The 17,994-nt window shown below is 49.5% G+C and overlaps 1 protein-coding gene across 2 annotated transcripts in view; it reads left to right on the top strand.

The window, feature by feature from the left end:
- Positions 1-17,994, top strand: part of ERI3 (ERI1 exoribonuclease family member 3) — a 136,004-nt gene that overhangs the window by 40,628 nt on the left and 77,382 nt on the right. For both annotated transcript variants that reach the window (XM_069788900.1, XM_069788902.1), the window contains exon 6: positions 12,765-12,837. In XM_069788900.1, the coding sequence (XP_069645001.1) occupies positions 12,765-12,837 (73 nt within the window). The remainder of the gene's footprint in view (positions 1-12,764; positions 12,838-17,994) is intronic.

Consider the following 17,994-nt stretch of genomic DNA (forward strand, 5'->3'; position numbering starts at 1 on the left):
TTGCCAAGACCTCTCCTCCAGCTCGCTGTGCTCCCAGCTCTGAAGAGAACTGTTACATTTTATGGACCATTTAGCTTCCCAATGGTGATCCTAATTCTTCACAGCATGTATGTGCCATTTCTTGGTTATTAAAAGGACCCCTGAAAAGGAGCTGCCCTCTGAGTCAGTGTTCTTCCATGCAGTTAATTGCAGGAGGGTTTTGCTTAGACTGTGAGGCTTAATATTTCCAAACTGTCCCTGTGCTAAGAGGGTGAATTAATACGTAGGTCTCCCCGCGGCTGCAGGGACTGACCCTTTGCACACCGCCAGTAAGCAGGTGGGGGAAGAACACTTCTGCCGGGAGTAATTCAAACTTGGAATTGCTGTGGAGGAAGTCCACTTGCTTTCTGCATAGAGATCAAGGGCGCTCTAAGGGCTGACTGGCCAGGTGTCTCAGTCTTTCATCTCTATATCCTTATATTGTGTGACACTTCAGGTGCCAAAATAGCTTCCGTTCCTTGGGGCCCAAGCAAGCTCCACACTTACTGGGAAAGAAGTGATTACCTTGGACTGACAAGTCAGCCAAAGGATGGATAGCTGTGGCTGCACAGCAGGTGTGAGATGGATGGATGGGTGGGTGGATGGATGGGAGGTGGTTCAAGGGGAGGTTCTTGCCAAGCCACTGCGCTGCGTATGAGAAAACAGAGACGGCAAGCCATTTTCTGTGTATTTCAGGTGTGAGGAAGATGCTGAGGTCCCCTGGCATTGCGAAATGCCAAGTGAAATGTTACTGCCATGCGGAGCACAGCAGCATGTCAGGATTAATGAGACTGGTGTAGGGAGAGCACACGTGGCCGGTCTGGAGGGTTAATGTGTGTGAGGGGGATAGGCTTAGGCAGGGGTTTGTCATCAGGGTTGCCATGCTTGGGAAGCACGGTCTAACGGCAAGACCACATGAAAAGAAATTGGAGCTTGCAAGGAGAGCGCTAAAAGTCATCAGTTGCCAAAGTTTTTTTGCGTTTGCTGCAGGCCTGAAGCAAATCGCTGGCTTAAGGGGCTCTGAGCACCTGGGTCTTGCGCTGGATTTACAGGTAAGGTGAAATTAGGAGGGGGCTAAGTGATTAATTCCTCTTGCTGTGACCAGGATGGGAGATGATTCTGACTTGCCACTTCTCCTCAGAAGTTTCTTCAGAAGCTGGTAAGGACTCTGGTTGTGAAACCCGAGAAGCAAAGAGGATCCCTGGGTGCCTGACAATTCCTTTTCTCTGCTGGTTCTTTCTCGCAGGCAGCCTCGGGCTGCCTGTCTCTTTGTTAAGAGAGTGACAGCAATGTGACACCGTGAAAATAATTACTAACAAATCACGGTGGTGACTGCAAACAGCTCGCTGTCTTCAGAGGCATGTCAGGGAGCATTAGAGCAGGGCCGTGGGAGCGGCAGAGCGGCTAGGGGCTCTTTCTCTGCTGTAGGCTGAGGGAAGATCTTTGGAGACCTTTGGCGCCTGCCACCCCCACATCATTCCCTTCTCGTTGGCTTTTTCTTTCTTTCCTCCCTTCCCTGCCTTTGCCATCAATAATTAAGCCCATTAATTGCACAGCGAGTTCAGGAAAGCTGCGAATGGTAAGACTGGGCTTCTGCCTTCCCTGGATTCAGCAGCCAGCCACAGAGCAGCAGAGGAATTTCTGGAGGGGTGTCGTTGGCAGAAGCACATCCAAGCTGTGTTTCCTATCTTGTAGCCCTTGTGTGTTGCCCAGGGCGGTAATGTTTATTAGCTGTGTACCCCTAGGAGTTCATGGGCTGCTGGTACAGTTGAAGAATGGCCTGTGTCCTTGTCCTCGGGAGCCTCCAGTCTCAGTGAACCTGAAAGTAGGTTTGTATTTGTGTAGAGCATCATGGCAAATGTGCAGTCAGCTGGTATCTCCAGAAAAAAAATGGGCAGAGGCATGAGAGGTCCTTCCAGGATGCAGTAGGGACGGTGCAGATCAGTGTAGCTGAAGCTGCAGGTGAAGATGATCCTTCAGAGATTAAACAGTGGACAGGTCACAGGTGAAGAAGGTGGTTGGTACCAAACAGCAGCTGGGGGAGTCTCTGCAGGGATGAGGCTGCTGTGGCTGTGTGGGAACAGGGACCCTTCTGCAGAGCTACATGGACAGAGTCTGAGAGTAAGCTTTCTATAAAGCCTTTCTTTATATTGCTATAAAGCTCCCTCCAAAGGGAGGGTCTGGCAGAGATACCGATAGGAAACCGGAAAGCAGTTGCTGGCTGAAGTGTCCTTCAGCAGCATTGATAATCAAACCCCTGGGCAACCTTTGAGACAGGAGCTCACAGCCTCCCCTCCTTGTTCTTGGTGGTGTTTCATCCTCTGGTTTGAGAACAGGCTGTGCCGTCTGGGAGTTACCTGTATAGAGAAGCACCCTGCGAGGGGAACCAGAAGGTGCGGGTAGGAGTCCACTCCCAGGCACCTGCTCCACCGAGCAGCTCTTTCCCATTCCCCTAGTTACTCAAGTGATTTTCCCAACTGTCACATCTGTAAATAATGTTGCTGGCATATCTAGCTAGATGCAGAGTGGCGATGGAGGGGGGAGGGCTGCTGCTGAGGGTGGCTGTAACAGCCCCTCTCCCCGACTCATACAATATTTATGCAGGGCTGGAAGTCGGCGGCACTGACCTCCGGGTCATGCTGTTAAACAGCTCCCGCAGCCCCTGCATCCTAATTGCTGCACTTGTCCTTTGCTCTGGAGGATTCGCTGCGCCTTCTCTCTGGCGAAGCAAATACTAATGGCAGCTTGTGCTTGGAGGTGGGGAGTGGTCTCTTCCCCACAAGGAAAAGACAAACTTGTTCCCCCTTGTGCAGATGTAATTTGCAGCTGCACAGAAACGTGTGCTCGGACGCTGTTACATGACGTGCCAGGCTCCCCACTGCTGCCGGCCTGGGGGCTGCCGAGAGCCCGTGAAGCTGTTGTGCGTCTAATTTTGGGTTGTGTATCATCGGAGGGGATAGGGAGGGGTTTACCCCATCCCGCTGGCTCCTTATAGGATTTCTGTCTTCCCTTTAGTGGGGAGAGGGAAGAAGAGGCAATCACAGAAGTCAGATGAGAGAGTAGACCTGGATGATGTGGTGCAAGAGGGCAGAGATGGTGCCAGGAAAGAAGAGGGGCTCAAAGAGCATCACAAGACAGATTGGTGTATTTTCTTGTAGATAAATGATCTGCTTCAGTGAGTGGGAAGAGAGGTGATGTGGAAGGCCAGAGACCCTCTGTGTGGGTGAGGGGCTCCTGCCCCCCTTGCAAGTGGTACAGCTGTGGCTGGAGGTAGAGAGGTTTTTCAGCTGGCAGGCAGGGGCTTTCAGCTGATTCAGGTGGTTCAAGAAAGCCCAGCAGATAAAGCCCTTTGATTGCTAGAGCTGCCATGGCTTTCCCCCATGCTGTTTGGCTGGGCTCCATCCTTGCTTGGGGCTTCACGTCGGGTGTCTGCGAGTCTAGTGACCTGACTGGCCACCCGCGTCCCTTATCCTGCCTTTCTGAGTTGGCAGGTCGCCTTTGTGACTGGAAAAGTGCTGTTTAGACTGGAGACTAATGGCCTTTAAGTGACATGATTGTATTATGTTAAGCGTCTATGGGCTTTACCATTAGGCACTAAACAGTTTATGACTCATAGCAGAGAAGCCCTTGTCCCACAGAGTTTATACGCTAAATGGTCTGGACAGGCAAGGCATGGAAAAGACGAGGTTTCCTCCTGCCTGTTGCACAGCAGGTCTGAGGAAGGACTGGGACAGGACGTGTCTTAGTTCTAGATCAGTGACTTGCTCTAGGTCTTGCATGCTCTGGTTTCCTGGGGAGAAACACTTCTGCAGTGGGAATTGTGCAGTGGGAGGAGAAGCGTGTTTAATTTAGCTTAGTTTTTGTGCATGTTTTGGTTGTGAGGGGGCTTAGACACGATGTGTTGCGGGTGCATCCATTGCATCAGATATATTCCCTTACTCAGTGCGTAATTACAGTATTCTGCAGCAGGAGTCTGAAAACTCCTTCTTAAAACAGCTAGTATGCAGAGGACCAGGCGATTACTAAATTAGCGTCTGTATGAAAGACTTCTAAGGGACCATATAGATGGAGAAAGGACATGCTCTGTGTAATCAGGCTCTGCTGCAGCATGAATCACAGAATAATTTAAATAGACATCTCTAATCCAGCCCCCTGCTCAAAGCAGAATTAACTTCAAACTTAGATCAGGGTGCTCAGGGTCTTCTCCAGATGAGTTTGAATGTCTCCAGGGGAGGAGATTCTACCACCAATCTGTTCCAGTGCTTTATTACCTGCACGGTGAAGAGTTTTTCCTGATGACAAATTGGAAGTTCAACTGCTGCAGCCTGTGGTCATGATGAGTGACTTTCACTGAGAACATGCTTGTGTGGTAGATGTACACAGTAGCCGATTCTGTACACTCCTGTTCATACGATGCTGTATAATGTCATATTTAGTAAGCACACAGACTGTCACAGCAAGCTTGTGTGTAGAAATCTGTTTTTAAGGAGTTTTCATAGTGTCAGGTTCCCAAGGGTCTGGGGGTTACCTCCACATTGGAGACTTTCCAGTTTCTCTTTCCTTGGGAGCAGTGTTATGCATTTCTGATGTCAAAGGGAAGTCCACCCAGTCATCCTCCCTGTCTGGAAGGGCTGGTAAGAGCATTTGCTCTACCCCTTCACCAATCTGCAGAACTCGATATGGAGGAGTGCAAAGCTTCTGCCTGCTGCACTCCTAACCTCAGCTGAACCGTGGAGCCAGCAAGCTCTGGTTTCCTGCATGGTAATTAAGTAGTTATTTAAAAATCAAAAGGCTCAATTCTGATCCTGCTCTCACTGGCTATTTACTAACTCCAGGTAGAGTTACTCCAGGTTTACTCCCACATGCATAGCAGCAGAATCAGGCCCAGTAAATAGAGCTATGAATCTTTTTAAGAGAAGCTGTTAAGCAGTAGCACATAGATTTATTGTAGCATCATGTGTGTGCAATTGTTGATGAACATCTTCTGTTGGAGGCTGAATACCTGCTGTGTTACAGCCTTGCTTTTAATGTTGAGATAGCATCTCTGCCAACATCTAGCTGACGCACAGACAGATACCCATAAAAGGACCAGATCTCACATGGTATTAAATGCCTTCATGTTTCATTAAGGTTGATGGCAGTGGAAGGCACGCAGTGCTTTGCAGGACGAGCGAGTCACAATGAGCCACTTGCCCTGTGTTCTTTTTGTAGCAGAATTATTTTCCTAGTGTATACGTTGCTCTGGTTGCAGTCCGGGCTAACAGCCTTTTTCATGTGCAGGCTAGCTGCTTGGAAAGCATGGGTGTTGAGGCTCTCCCAGATTTCTTAGTACCCAGCAGAAATTTAGCAAAGAGGGATCTGGCTGTTAGCATGTGACAGGTGATGCGTGTTCAGGCATTTCAGCCAGTGCTGCTGTGAGTCCCAAGTGTTAAGGCTTGCAGCTTGCCTTTTAAGCTTCCTAGGCAGGAATATGCCTGGTAGAGAGAGAAAGCAGCGCTGTCCAGAATGGCATCACGGAAAAAGAAAGGAAGGTCTGAAAGTGCCAGGTATTAGCCTCACTGCTTAGCCTGGGTTTTTTGGCCTCATTACACTAATCCAATTAAAGATTGATGGAAAAAGATAACACACACTCCAGTGAAGGGGTCTGTGTGGTGACTGCTTGCTTTCCTGGGCAGCTGGAGTGGCCCTAGTTATCTCGTGCATCACCACACCTCCCCAGGCCCTGCAGACCCACTGGTGCCTCCACATGCCGTGGTGTGTGCTCTTCTCCTGCATCGTGTCTCTCTTATTACTAATGGAGCATGGATGCATTTTAGCTGCTGGTCAGCCCTCATTAATATCCAGAGATGACAGGTTGACATTTGTAAAGAAGACTTGCATTGACCTTCATGTTGTGCATCGGTGCGGTTGCCATGCGGTGCCCTGTGCTGGATGCTTCTTCCTGCGCTGCCTCAGGAATGCGTTTGTGTTAGCGAAGGGACAGGCTGCTCTGTAACCCTTTGCTGCTGCCGGGAACACAGGCGGGGTGTCTGGATGTCTTTGCATCCCTCTGCCCATCCCCAGGACCGTTCCCTGTACAGCTTCCATCCATCCCAGTGTACAGGACTGGGGGGTGTTGGCGTTGCACTCCTGGCTCCTTGTGGAGGTTGTTATTTGGTTACTGGGACCTTAATGGAAGACAACTTCATGCCAACGGCGATGTCCCGTCTGCTTCCTTTTCTTGGCTTCTGTCTGGGGATGCAGCAGAAGAAAATGCTGCACTGCCCAGGCATCCTGAGCGCTGTCAGTCGCCTGTCTCTCCCCCGACCCACCCCATCCTGGCTCGAGGACTGCTGCAGCCCGCTTGGCAATGACATTTATTAACAGAGGGAGCTTTGAAAAAAGGCAAGCTGCTCCTGCAAAGGCTCCTCGCTGTAACTCCGTCTCCTCTCGCCAGCCCGTCTGAGGCAATGGCTGCTGGTGTTGAAATTCATTAGTGTTTCCTGACAGGCGATGGAGGCTTGCTCTGTCTGTTCCCTCTTCCCTGCTCTCATGTCCCTGCTTCACGCACGCTGATATTTAAAGCTGATGTGCGGCTCGTAGGCTTGTTGCACTGTGACAAGTTTGGGGGTGGTTGAGAGAACTGAGGGGGTGGAAGGAAAGCAAAGAGGGAGGGAGATGGGACCTGTCTCAGGGTTTCTGTGAAAGCCCAGAGCTTTTCAGACCCTCTCCAGATGTATTGTCTTTCCACAGCTACTGCTTGTGAATTTTAAGTACAGCCGTACTGGGGTGGTTTGTCCTGCACTGACGGGGCGCGGAGGGATGGCACCCTGCGTGTGCTTGGTGTGAGAGTGGGGTGCAGTCATCTGGCAAGGGCTCGTCTGGTGGGAAGCGAGGGCAGGTGGGCTCCTCCAGCCCCTTGGCAGGTCTGTGGGGCTGAGGAGCATATGAGTGGGGTGCCAGAGGTCTGGCAGGGTGTTCATCCCTCCATCCTTCATTTTGGACAGAAGCATGAGGGAAGCCTGGCTCAGCTCTTGCCTCTTTGCACTGAGTGGCATAGCGACTCCAGCGCTGGGGAGGAGATGTCTCCCTGTCGAAGTGTTGGATTATGGAGGGAAGCTGCTCCAGTCTAACTTGAATTATCGGGATGGGGGAGTTTGGGGTTTAGGCGTTTTTTGGACATGTGTGTCAGCATGCTTCAATTTCCACAGGCTGCAGAGTGGCTCGGGCTGTGCTGTGGGCCCGAGGTGCTCTGCTCATGTGCGGGTGCTGTGGCATCACGCTGTCAGAGCCCTTCTGGCCCGGCATGGTGGTTTTGACAAAGCCCAGCCAGGCTTTCTGCCCCTGTGGGATGCTCCAGCAGCCTCCGTGCTCTAGAGCAGAGTGTCACCCCTTTGCATCCCCAGGCCATTGAACCCTCCTGGCTGGGACTTATTGTTTTAACCAAGTTTGGATTAACCTAAGGCTGTCTCTTTGGGAGGATGTGGGTTTACCGAAACTGCTTTAAATTCCTAGCTTGGCTCCAGCTCATGTGAGGTTCAGTGCAGACAGATGTGGCTTTGCCTGTCATGGTGCTGTTTCTCTGCTAAAACATCTCAGGTGCCTTAGCACAGGATATTATTCCCTCACTAGCTTTCTCTGTTAGGAGAGGGCACCCAGGCTTTCCACTTGGCCTGCCAGACATCCCACCCTACATCAAAACAGAGCAGCACCTCCGCGCCGCATGGTCCAGAGCGACGCCTTGACCAGCCTTGCTTTGAACTAGGGTGCAAGGCTGAGATGGGTTTGACAGCTCCTCTCTTTGGCTATCACCTTGTCGCTGTTGTGTGCTGCAGCATCCAAGCAGCTTTCTTCAGACTTCCCAGCCCTCCTTCAGCAAAGGATTTCCAGGGCAGGAGCCTGCCTGCCCTTTCCTTTGCAGCCCGGTGCAGTGGGGTTGGCTGGGACACAATTAAAACATTCTGCATCTCTTACAATGCAAGGTCTCCAGGGCGTGGATTTTTTGGAAGGCTGAGATCAGGTCTATAAAAACCAAGATTTAATCTCTCTTTATCTTTCCATAGAGGAACTTGTTCTTTTAACTGGTTCAATATCAATACACCCAGTGTGTAGAAAGTGGCCCAATTTCTTTGTCTCCTGACATCCTGAACCCAGAAGCAGATGGACGTTAACCAGCTCTGATTAGTTGGGAGAATCAAGCATTAATTTTTTATATGCCAGGACCACCTGAGTGACGGAAATCAATTACGGCTGCCCCTCCCCCTTCCATATTAATGTGGTGGCTCTGAGCAGAGACGGAGGAACCTGTTGAAATGAGAAACCCCTATTTCTTAGTTTGACCCCCTAGATAATTAGGGTTAAATTGATATGCTATCGCACTGGTGACACATTTTATCTGCCTCTGTTTGTACAAGAGGATACAACAGTGGAGGAAGGACCAATTTGTGCCCTGCTCTAGCTAACCAGACCGAGATAAAAGGTGTCACTAGTACGATAACGTTCTTGCCTCATGCTCCTTTATTGTTGCTCAATTTGCCTTTTTTTTTTTTTTTCTAATCCTGTTCTTTTTCTTTCAATACCCTTGGTCATATTTTAACTCCATGCCATCGCATAATGACGTCCTGCTAAATGTGTGTGGAGATAGGCAACTCTGGCTGACAGCCTTCCCTGATAACCGAATTCCAGCCCATCCATCACTAGGCTGCTCTCCTTAACTTAAGGAAAGTGATAACTAAAGCAAGGCCGTTTATCACCGCCAAGCTGTGCGCTTCTTGCCGCCTTGGAGAGAGATGGCTTCAACGGGAGAAATGCAGCCATGTCACTTCGCCTCCTATTTGCATCCCGTTCATCTCCAGACCCCATTTACCCTGCAGAGTGGAGGAGCAGGGCTGGATGGAAATCAGAGCCTGGGGTGGTAAAAGCTCTCTGAAAATAGTGCAGAGCTGCCACTGCTGACCACAGTCCAAGGAGGACTTAGACTTGTTTGGCTGGTGGAGGAGGGTGTGCTACCTGATGTCACTTGTTCTTCTGCCCAAAGGGGACCTGCATTTTGCAAGAAGGCAGAGGTTGTGTGCTCCCATCTCTGCTGCTGGGAGGACAGACTTTACCAGAGCTGCATCGGAGGCTGGAAAATCCCACAGCCATTTTCAAGTTTCTCTCAAGTGCAGTCATACCTGAAGCCACAGTGTTTGGCTGATGGGGTGGTTTTGAGAGCCACCTTCCTTCCCAAGGAGCGAGAGCTTCAGTGTTTGGGGAGGCAGCGAGACTTCGTTCAAAAGCTGGAAGGATCATGGGATATTGAATGCAGTGAAATGTGCTATCATTTCTCTTCTCCCTTACCTGAGGGAGGGCCACATCTGAGCTCTTTGCTCAAGCAAAGCTGCCCCAGTGAACAAGGCTGACTCTTGCAAGAGCAAGAAGCTGTATGGAGCATAAAAGCATGTTTATCAAATGAGCTGCTCAAGTGAGTGGTGGCCCTGGTAAATAGAGCTACTTCCTTAAAGGCCCTGGCACTTCTGTTCCCCAGGAGAGCCACAGATGTGCCTTGTTCGCTCCAAGCTGGAGAAGATGCTGGAAAAAATCCTGCCTGATCACCAGGCTGAGGAGTAGGGGGGACCACTGCAGGTAACGAGCTTGGAGCTGCGGAAGAGACGCAGGGATGCATCCCCTGCAGGGATGCAGGGATTGCAGGGATGTTTTCCTTCCCGTAGCTACCTGGGGACCTGGTGTCTGTGCAGTGAGCACCCTCGGTTCCCTGTGCTGGGAGCGCTGCGTACCCAGCCTAGACCAGACCCATACGGCAATCCTTCGCTAAAGGCAAGTGCATTGAGTGGCCGTATCCCTCCCGGCCTGGAGCCACCAGGCCTGCATCTTCCAGCTCGGGGAGTAGACTGATGCTTTGGTCTGTGTTGCTGACAGCCCGCCCAGGTTATAGCATGAGCGTAGGTCTTCTAGTGCTTGAAAAACTTGGTGAAGTCTCTCTGGTGCTAATGTGAAATGAGGGGAGCACAAGCATGGAGGGGGAGGGGGAATGTCCTTAGGTCACACTGCTTCACAGGCAGTTTCTGGGGTTGTTACTTGTTTGCAAAAGTGTGTCATTTATTTAGCTGACATATTTATTTGGAGCATTTATTTTCTCCAATTAAAGACCCACTGTCCAGCGCCCAGGGCACACTGCCATCAGTCTCAGGGTGGAAGTAGAACCAGACTGTCCAGTTCGCTGGGCCTTTTGGTCCCACAGGGATGGAAAGGCTTTAGATGTCATTCATTGCACTGCGTGGTTAGCTGTCAATTCCTGTGGCTAACAAGAACAATGCTGTACTTGCTTCTTCTGGACCCTATCCAAACATTAGGTGAATTGATAATTATTCCTCTAACTGGAGCTAGGCTGAGACCTGTATTTATGAAAACCTCGTGGGCTGGGAGGACAAACTCAGCTTTTAGTAACATACCTTTTGCTAACTGCTGTCATCATCCTCCCTGGCTAAATGTGAGCAGTCTAAGAGAGGTTGAGCTGATCATGTGTCTGTATTTAGACCAGTCATTTGTTTTAGGTGGTTCCTTTTCTTGTGATGTTTTTTGATTTGGGCACGAGTAGAAAGCAGCTTTCCTGGAGAAAGAGCTTGCTTAGCATGCTGGTTGGGGCTGGTGGGGTCTGTTCAACTACAGGATGTCATGGACGTATGTGTAATGGCTGTAAAATGCATGGACCAGGCTGCTATTTATGTGACGGCTATGCAATTGCGAGGAGTGACTCCAGGTGGTTTATTTCAGCACGATGGTGCTAGCATCAGATGAGCCGTGCCCAGAGATGAGACCATGCTGTCAAGTCACATTGCTTACCCTGCAAATCGCCGTAGCCCTGCTGCTTCCAAGCCCGTTCTTTTGACAAGCTTCTTGCTTTCAAAGAAATTCCTCTAGACCTCCTTATCCAAATGTGTTTGTATGACTTAAATTATTGCTCCTAAATGATGATATGCGCATCTTTTCAGGACCAGGCATTTGGCTTTGGCACAGGGAGTGTATTCCTTTCTTAGCCTAAGCAGGGCTCAGAAAGCCAGTACACTGGTGGGGCCCAGTGTGTGCTGGCTCCATTGGCCACAATATTCCTGGGAGATTCCCCTGGATATGTTTGCCAGCTTCCTTCCTTTTCTTCCCATAGAAATGGAGGCAGCACCGAGACCAAACCACTCTGGTACTGCACTACTCTGAGTCTCAATGTTATCTGCAAGTGCATTGTCTGTGTCTCTCCTTCATCTCCTTAGTTGGGAAACTGCTTGTAGGTCTGAAGAGGTGCTGCCCTGTTCACCAAACGGTTTGGAGCTGGGCTGAGCACTTGGGTACTGTATGGGGTGCTGATGGTGCACCCCAGCTCATGGTGGTGTATCTAGCTTGTATCCACATCTGACTAGAGATTGTTCCTGAATTTCAGCCTTGAATCTGAAGTCCAGTCTGGATTATTCACTCTTTCCTTTATGGAGAGTGGGAGAAGACTGTGCCCTGGACATGATCTGTCTTGGGCTGTTTGAGCAGCTGATGCTGGAGCTGCAAGCAGAACTTGTAGCTCTTCCCTCCTCCCCTACAACCTCCCCCTACAGCCCCCAAGTGCCAGAGGAAGTTGTGAGATTCTCCACCCTCCTCTGTTTGCAAAAGCCGATTTCTGGGGTTGTGGCTTTTAACATGCACAAATGGCTTTAATTTAGTCATTTATTTAGTTGACATATTTATTTGGGATGTTCCTTTGCTTCAGTTAAAGATCCCGTGACCAGTGCCCCAGGCGTGCTCAGCAGTACGTGAATGAACAAGATCCATCAATTACTCTTGATCAGATCAAACCGGCCGGGGAAAACTCACATAACTCATCTCCCTGCACAGGCTCGGCTGGAGCTGCACAGCTTTGCAGCTTGGTCTTCCCCGGCTGCAGGGCACATCGTAGCTGCCCTGCGAACACACTGGGGTCAGCACAGTGTGGGAGAAATGGCTTTCCAAATCCTGGGGTCCTGCTGTCCCTTCAGGCAGTCCACCTCCCTTACCCATGCCATTTTGTTTTGTGAGCCCTGTTCCAGCGGCTCGCTGTAGGAAGGGAGAGGTTAAATACATGTGCTCGCAGCTGTGGCTGCTGGTGCTCAAATCCGTAGTGAGACAGTGTGCAGCACCTTGCATCTTTAGAGTTGTGACTGCTCTCTTCTTCAGACCACTTGCTTGGAAAACAGCCTCTGCTTTCTTAGCCCTAAAAAGTTGGTCCTGCAGCATTACTACCCAAAAATGAATGCATTGGTGCCTCCTTTCCTCCCTCATTGTCTCCTTTGGTGTTTTAACCATAAAGGCCAAATGGAAAAGCACCAGGGCATGACGGGTGAATTGTCAGTCCTTCTGTCTGCCCTGTAAGCCGCTGGCTGAGCCGGATGGTTTTGCAGGGATTTGTGATGAATTCACTTAGCTAAGGACAGCCTGGATGTTCCAGTCGTGTTTATGTGTTAGCCACTGTGGGAGAAGAGCTGCATGCTGCACTTGCATGCAGCGCCTGTTCAAACTGTTCAGTCTGAAAGCTGTGAGCAGCCTGGATGTGGCCGGATGTATATAAGTCTTCAGCCAAGCTCTGCTCTTGTGAGATTTTTTTGCCAAGAGCTACGGTCCTTCTGATGTGCAGCATGTTACAGCAGACTTGAGGGTCTCTTCCATCTCAGAACGAAATGCACTTAAGAAAACAGAGTTTGTGTTGTCAGGACACTGATTGAATCAAACCTGCTCTCTCTTCTCTCTTACAGGTTACCAGGACAATGCCAGTACTTAGGGCTGCCGGTTGCTGATTACTTCAAACAGTGGATTAATCTGAAAAAGGTACTTTTGTGCAAACTGCCACAGTCCCCGTCTCCCTCTCTTCCCCCTCCCCTTGTCCTTCTCCTTTCCTCTTTAAGGAGGTGTCTAATAACTACTGCTGTTTTGCATTGAAATGAGTTATTTTCTCAGAAGCTGGGCTGAGCGAGTCCTCCAGCTCCCTATTGTATCTCCTCTAATAGAGTCTTACTGTACTTGATGGGATGTGTTCTGCAGCTGGGGAGAATCCCATTGTGGCAGGCACAGTGTGGTGTCTCTGCATAATAGTGGGACACTGTGAGGCCCCTCTTCAGCGAAGGTTGTGTTGGCCCCAGTGTTGCTGACTGTTTTGTTTTGCAGCTGTATAAGGCTACTAGGAGCTCGGTTCCCTTCCGATCAAAACCTGGTTGATAAACATGTGGAAATATTCCCAAATAAAAATCAGTATTTCCCTTTGTGCGGGGAAGGGGAGCTGTCTCAGCAGCAAATCCACCTAAGAAACCAGTGGTCACTTTGCAAAGCAAAATACCTTGGACTTTACTGTCTGGTGCCTTGTGTTGCTCCACGCCTTCTCTGGGTGGTTAAAGAGCAGCCTGCTGTGCATCCACAGGGTCTCCTGGCACAGGTGCTCCATCTGCACAGAAAAACGTAGTGATGCCATAAGCCAGAAATCAAAGTGGGAAGAAAAGAACAAGTGTGACTACAAGCAGTAGCAGGGGGAGGGGGGGGGGCTGGGGTCTGTGCCCAAGAGAAACTGGGGTGGCCCTCCTGGTTAAACCTTTGGAAGAGTAGGATTCCCCTCCCCCATCCAATTTAATGTTTCATTTGGGTTTCTGCACCTTTTCCTCATAATTAGGGGTCTCGGTAAGTGGAATTTGCTTGTAAACAGCTCGTTGTACTTGTGGGCTTTCCTTTTGTTCTTTTATTTATTTATTGTTTTAAATGGAGGCATGAGTGACAGGCTGAGCGGCCGCAGAAGGACAATTTGCATGATCTGTTCCGTCAAATAGGGTAGAACGTGAACTTAACAAGGGATGCTGGCAGCACATTCCTGGCTGAACTTGTCAAAGGGTCTTGTATTTCCCTGCTGTCAGAGCAAATCTTTTGGCTGATTGCTGGTCCTTGGTAAATGAAATCTGAAAGCACATTGGGGCATTCTGCAGTTCAGTGACCATTAATGATCGCCATTTGAAGTTCACTAAACTTCCGGTGAATGGATAGCAGCCATATAACCAGCAGGTTGATGGCTGCAGAATAAGAATATTTAAAAAAAAATATATCCCTGTGTTCCATGATGTTTGCTAAGAAGTAGGTTGATCCAGCCGTGCTCCTCCTCTGGGCCTCAGGATGAATGACTTATGGCTCTTTCCCATAGTTCAAGGCTCCTGGATTTAGCATGTTAGGAGCTGGGATTTATTGTAGTGTGGACATCCAGGCAAGTGGCTGTTCTTCAAGATGGGCATTCATGTATTGGTGTTCAGCAAATACCATGATACTAAGTTGAGGGCTGGTGAGCATCCATGAAGTACCAAGCACATGGCTAAAAGCAAGAGGAGGAGGAAAGCACTCCCCTTCCAGCTCTCTGGAGGGATCGCCGGCTGAGTGTGTAGGATGGGGGCATGTGGGTTGGAGCCTGTGTCTTCTTGTCTGCCTCTGCAGATGTGTTACGCAGAAAGTAAGGCTCCAATCTCTTTCAGATCATGCGGGGAGGGTATGTGTGTGAGAAATGTTCGTCTTCCTTCAACCCCTCTAATCCCTTAAAAATCTGAAGTTTTTCTGACTCTCTAATATCTGATGCCCTGTGACACAGGGTTGTTCGAGGGTCTCTGTGCCCCTCTGGGAAGTGACCCAGGTTGAAGAGGAGAGCAAGGGCCTCTCCTGTCCTGTGCCTCAATAGCTGCCTCCCCTGGGGCTTGCTCTTACCCCAGGGTGAGGATCTTTCCATGCCACTCATGGCCTCGCTCTCTGGGGGTGCTTGTGGGGGAACTGCCTGTGTGTTTTCACGAGAGGATTTCCAGCCTAGGTAAATAATTCTGACCAAGCAGCAGGACCCAATGGGACCTCATTCTCTTTTGAGTGAGCTCCCAACGTGAGACAAATAAGGTTGGACAGGTACGTAGCCCTTCTGCTCTTCCCTGCATAGCTCAGGTGGCCCCTTTTCCCATCCCTCTGGTATGTTCTTGAGTTAGAAATACCTCCTAGGCTGAGTCTGCCTCTGAGCTGATCCATGAAGTGAAGGTGTTGGGGAGGGGATGGTGTGAAACTGCTAATTTCTAGGTCATGGATAATGCAGAGACTTGGATCTTTCAAATGTTGAGAAAACAGTTCATGTGAGTGTAAGTGGCATGTGTGACAGCAGTTTCCTGCAGGATGGTCCCACCTGCATCTGCTTTCTGTCCTTTGGGTCTCTGCTTGTGAACAGTGATACCAAGAGGATCCTACTGAGTTAGGGAACTACTGCTGCAAATACAAGGCAATGCAAAAGGGTGGGGTTACGTACAGAAAGGTGTGTACATGGGGCAGACGTTTTTGTGTACCTGTGTGTAGTGCGGTAGCAACAAAATATGTTCCAGATTCCCTCTGCCCATGCACACACGGCTTCATTTGCTCTTTGTCTCTGATTTGTATCATCTGAAGAAAGAGTCCTTGTCTGTGCTGCTTCTGCCAAAGCACGAGATGCTCCAGAGCTCAGCAGTCCGTCTTCCTGAGGTGGTCAGTTGGTCTTTTCTAAGGTTCATTCTCTAATAAATTCCTTGCCTTGTCACTTCTGTGCTGCAGGAGCAGTTGAGGTGAGCACCCAGGCCTCTTTCAGAGTATCCAAGACTTGCCTCTCAGGCAAGCTGAAGATGGGCATCAGCCCCCACTAGCTGCCACACTTGTGTTGTGCCAGGAAACTTTGTGCAGGTGGTGGTGAGCTCCACACCTGATTGCTGTGATGGTGGCCACGGTGTCTTGGGATCTGTGAAAAAACCTCCTGTGGAGGACAAAAGGAGAAGAGCTGCCTGTGCACTTGACCGTGTTTGCTGAAGTTTTACCTTGCCCTGTGCCCCCCCAGCCTGCTAATGCATCCCTTCTGTCAAGCCTGATCCGTGTTTGCTGACATTTTTAATGTCACTGAGCGATCTTGTATCTCTGGTGAACTGTCAGTGTAGAGCTGACTCGGGGCAGAGAGTTTATCATGTTCTTCACTTTGATTAGCTCAGCCTTGTGGGAGGGTAGCAGAAAGCAGAGGAGGCTTTCTCTGAATGCTGCAACATTTCAGATATCCCCCTAAACCATCTCGATAGAGAGCCACCATCCCATCTGCCAGTTCTCCTTATGTGCCTGTCATGTTGATCCACAGAGGCCCCGTGGGTTAGGACTGAGGTGCAGAACCTGAGCTACGTCATTGGAGCTGGATGCTTAGGATGTAAATAGCAGAGAGTGCTTCATGTCAGGAATGAGGGGCACCAGTGGAGAAATATGTGCAGAAAGCAGGAGGCTGTGGGTCGAGATTTATGTGAAAAGAAAAGCTGCTGCAGCTAACAAGCTACGAGCAAGCTGCTGCCCCAAGAGTATCCGCAGGTAGCCTAGATAAATTCATTAGTGCTTATTCTAACACAAGGATCAGCTCTTGTTTCTGCTCCCTTTGCTCTTCCAGGAGCCTCTGCAGTTTATTGTTCCAGGTCCCACTTGAGTTAGCAGCAGCGTTGGTCCTGTGACAGATCCTCACCCTGCGGGAATGGAGCCAGCGCTGTGTTAGGCTGAGGACGTGGTGCCTGCAATCACAGGGTGGCCGGGAGCCTGGGAATGGGAAACCTGGCAGGCAGCAGGAGTGCCAGCACCGCTGGGTTTGGGAGCACGTCACAGAGGGGAGAGTGGTTTGGTGGAGGGAGGAGGTGGAAGAAGGGCGGTGAAGCTAGATTTTCTTACAATTAGCTTGTGCAAGAAAAACACTAGAGGGCTGATGAAGGTGTCAAAATGGCCAGACCGAAAGTCTAACCCAGATCCTCTGCGTGCCAGAGGCCAGTAGCTGATGCCTGCAGGTGTAACAAGGAGAGCATGGTTTGAGTCAGCTTTCTCTGGTTCCCACCAACTTCCTCTTCAAGGACTGTGAGCTGGCAGCTGCCCCTGGACCACTGTGTCTAGCACCCACTGGTTTTACTACGTCTGTCTACCAGGAACTTTTACGCCCTTCTCTGAATCTGCTCATGCTTTTGATTTCTACAGCATCCTGCACCAATGAGTTTTACTATTTAATTATGCATTAATTATATTCTGTTTGTTCATATGTTCTGTGGAGGCGCAGGTCCTTTTGTTTCTTTTAAACCTCCTGTCAGATCATTTTCTTGAGCCTAGGTCTCGCATTGTGTGAAAGAGCACGTAAGTGTTTCCAGTTCTTCTCCCTTGTGTTATTCTTGACTTCAGACCTCTGCCATACTCTTGCTCGGTTGTCTCTCTTCCAGAGCAGCATAACTTGTCAGAGGGCTGGCACAAAGGCACTTGCGGGCTCTCTGACTCTAGAACTGGGTTGTGGAAACTATTTTTAACACTGTATACACTATCCTGATCTTCCATTTCTTCTCTGGATGATATGCAGTTAAAAGATAACAGAGGAGTGTTTTATGTAACCACTAAGGGTTTGTTTCGTTCCTTGTTTTTCAAACGATATTGTATTTAATTTTAAAAAAAGACAATCTTCATATCCATCACAGAGCTACCTCTTCCTCGGGACAGCTGTTCTGGCATGTTTGACCATCTTTGATTTCTGTTCACAGAGCGCAGCATGTCTTTAGATACAATAATAATGGTTGCTTTAGAAGTGACAGAAAACTGGTCCTAGTTTGACATCCTCCTGAAGTCCAGGAGAGTTTTTATGAAAGGCAAGGGTTGAATGATGTGTGTGGATGAATGCAGCTTTCCTTCTCTGGGTATCACAAAACAGAGTTGATGGAGCCTTGGGGAGCACAGCTTGACCATTCTGGGGGTGCCATGGCTGTGTGCAGAGCTGGCCTTTTCCAGGCCCAGCTTTTATTGATCTGTAGATACTTGTAGTTGGAAGCAAACTGTTAATACACATGCACAAATGTTTTAAGGTCACCTACTCACATTCTGAAATCTGACAGAGGAAGCATGTAACAGGATGTTTTTGTTAATATTTGGCAACTAGAAATAAACACATCCTAAACAAACAAAGATTTG

Source organism: Haliaeetus albicilla, chromosome 8 (assembly GCF_947461875.1).
Source record: "Haliaeetus albicilla chromosome 8, bHalAlb1.1, whole genome shotgun sequence".
Classification (NCBI taxonomy): Eukaryota; Metazoa; Chordata; class Aves; order Accipitriformes; family Accipitridae; genus Haliaeetus; species Haliaeetus albicilla.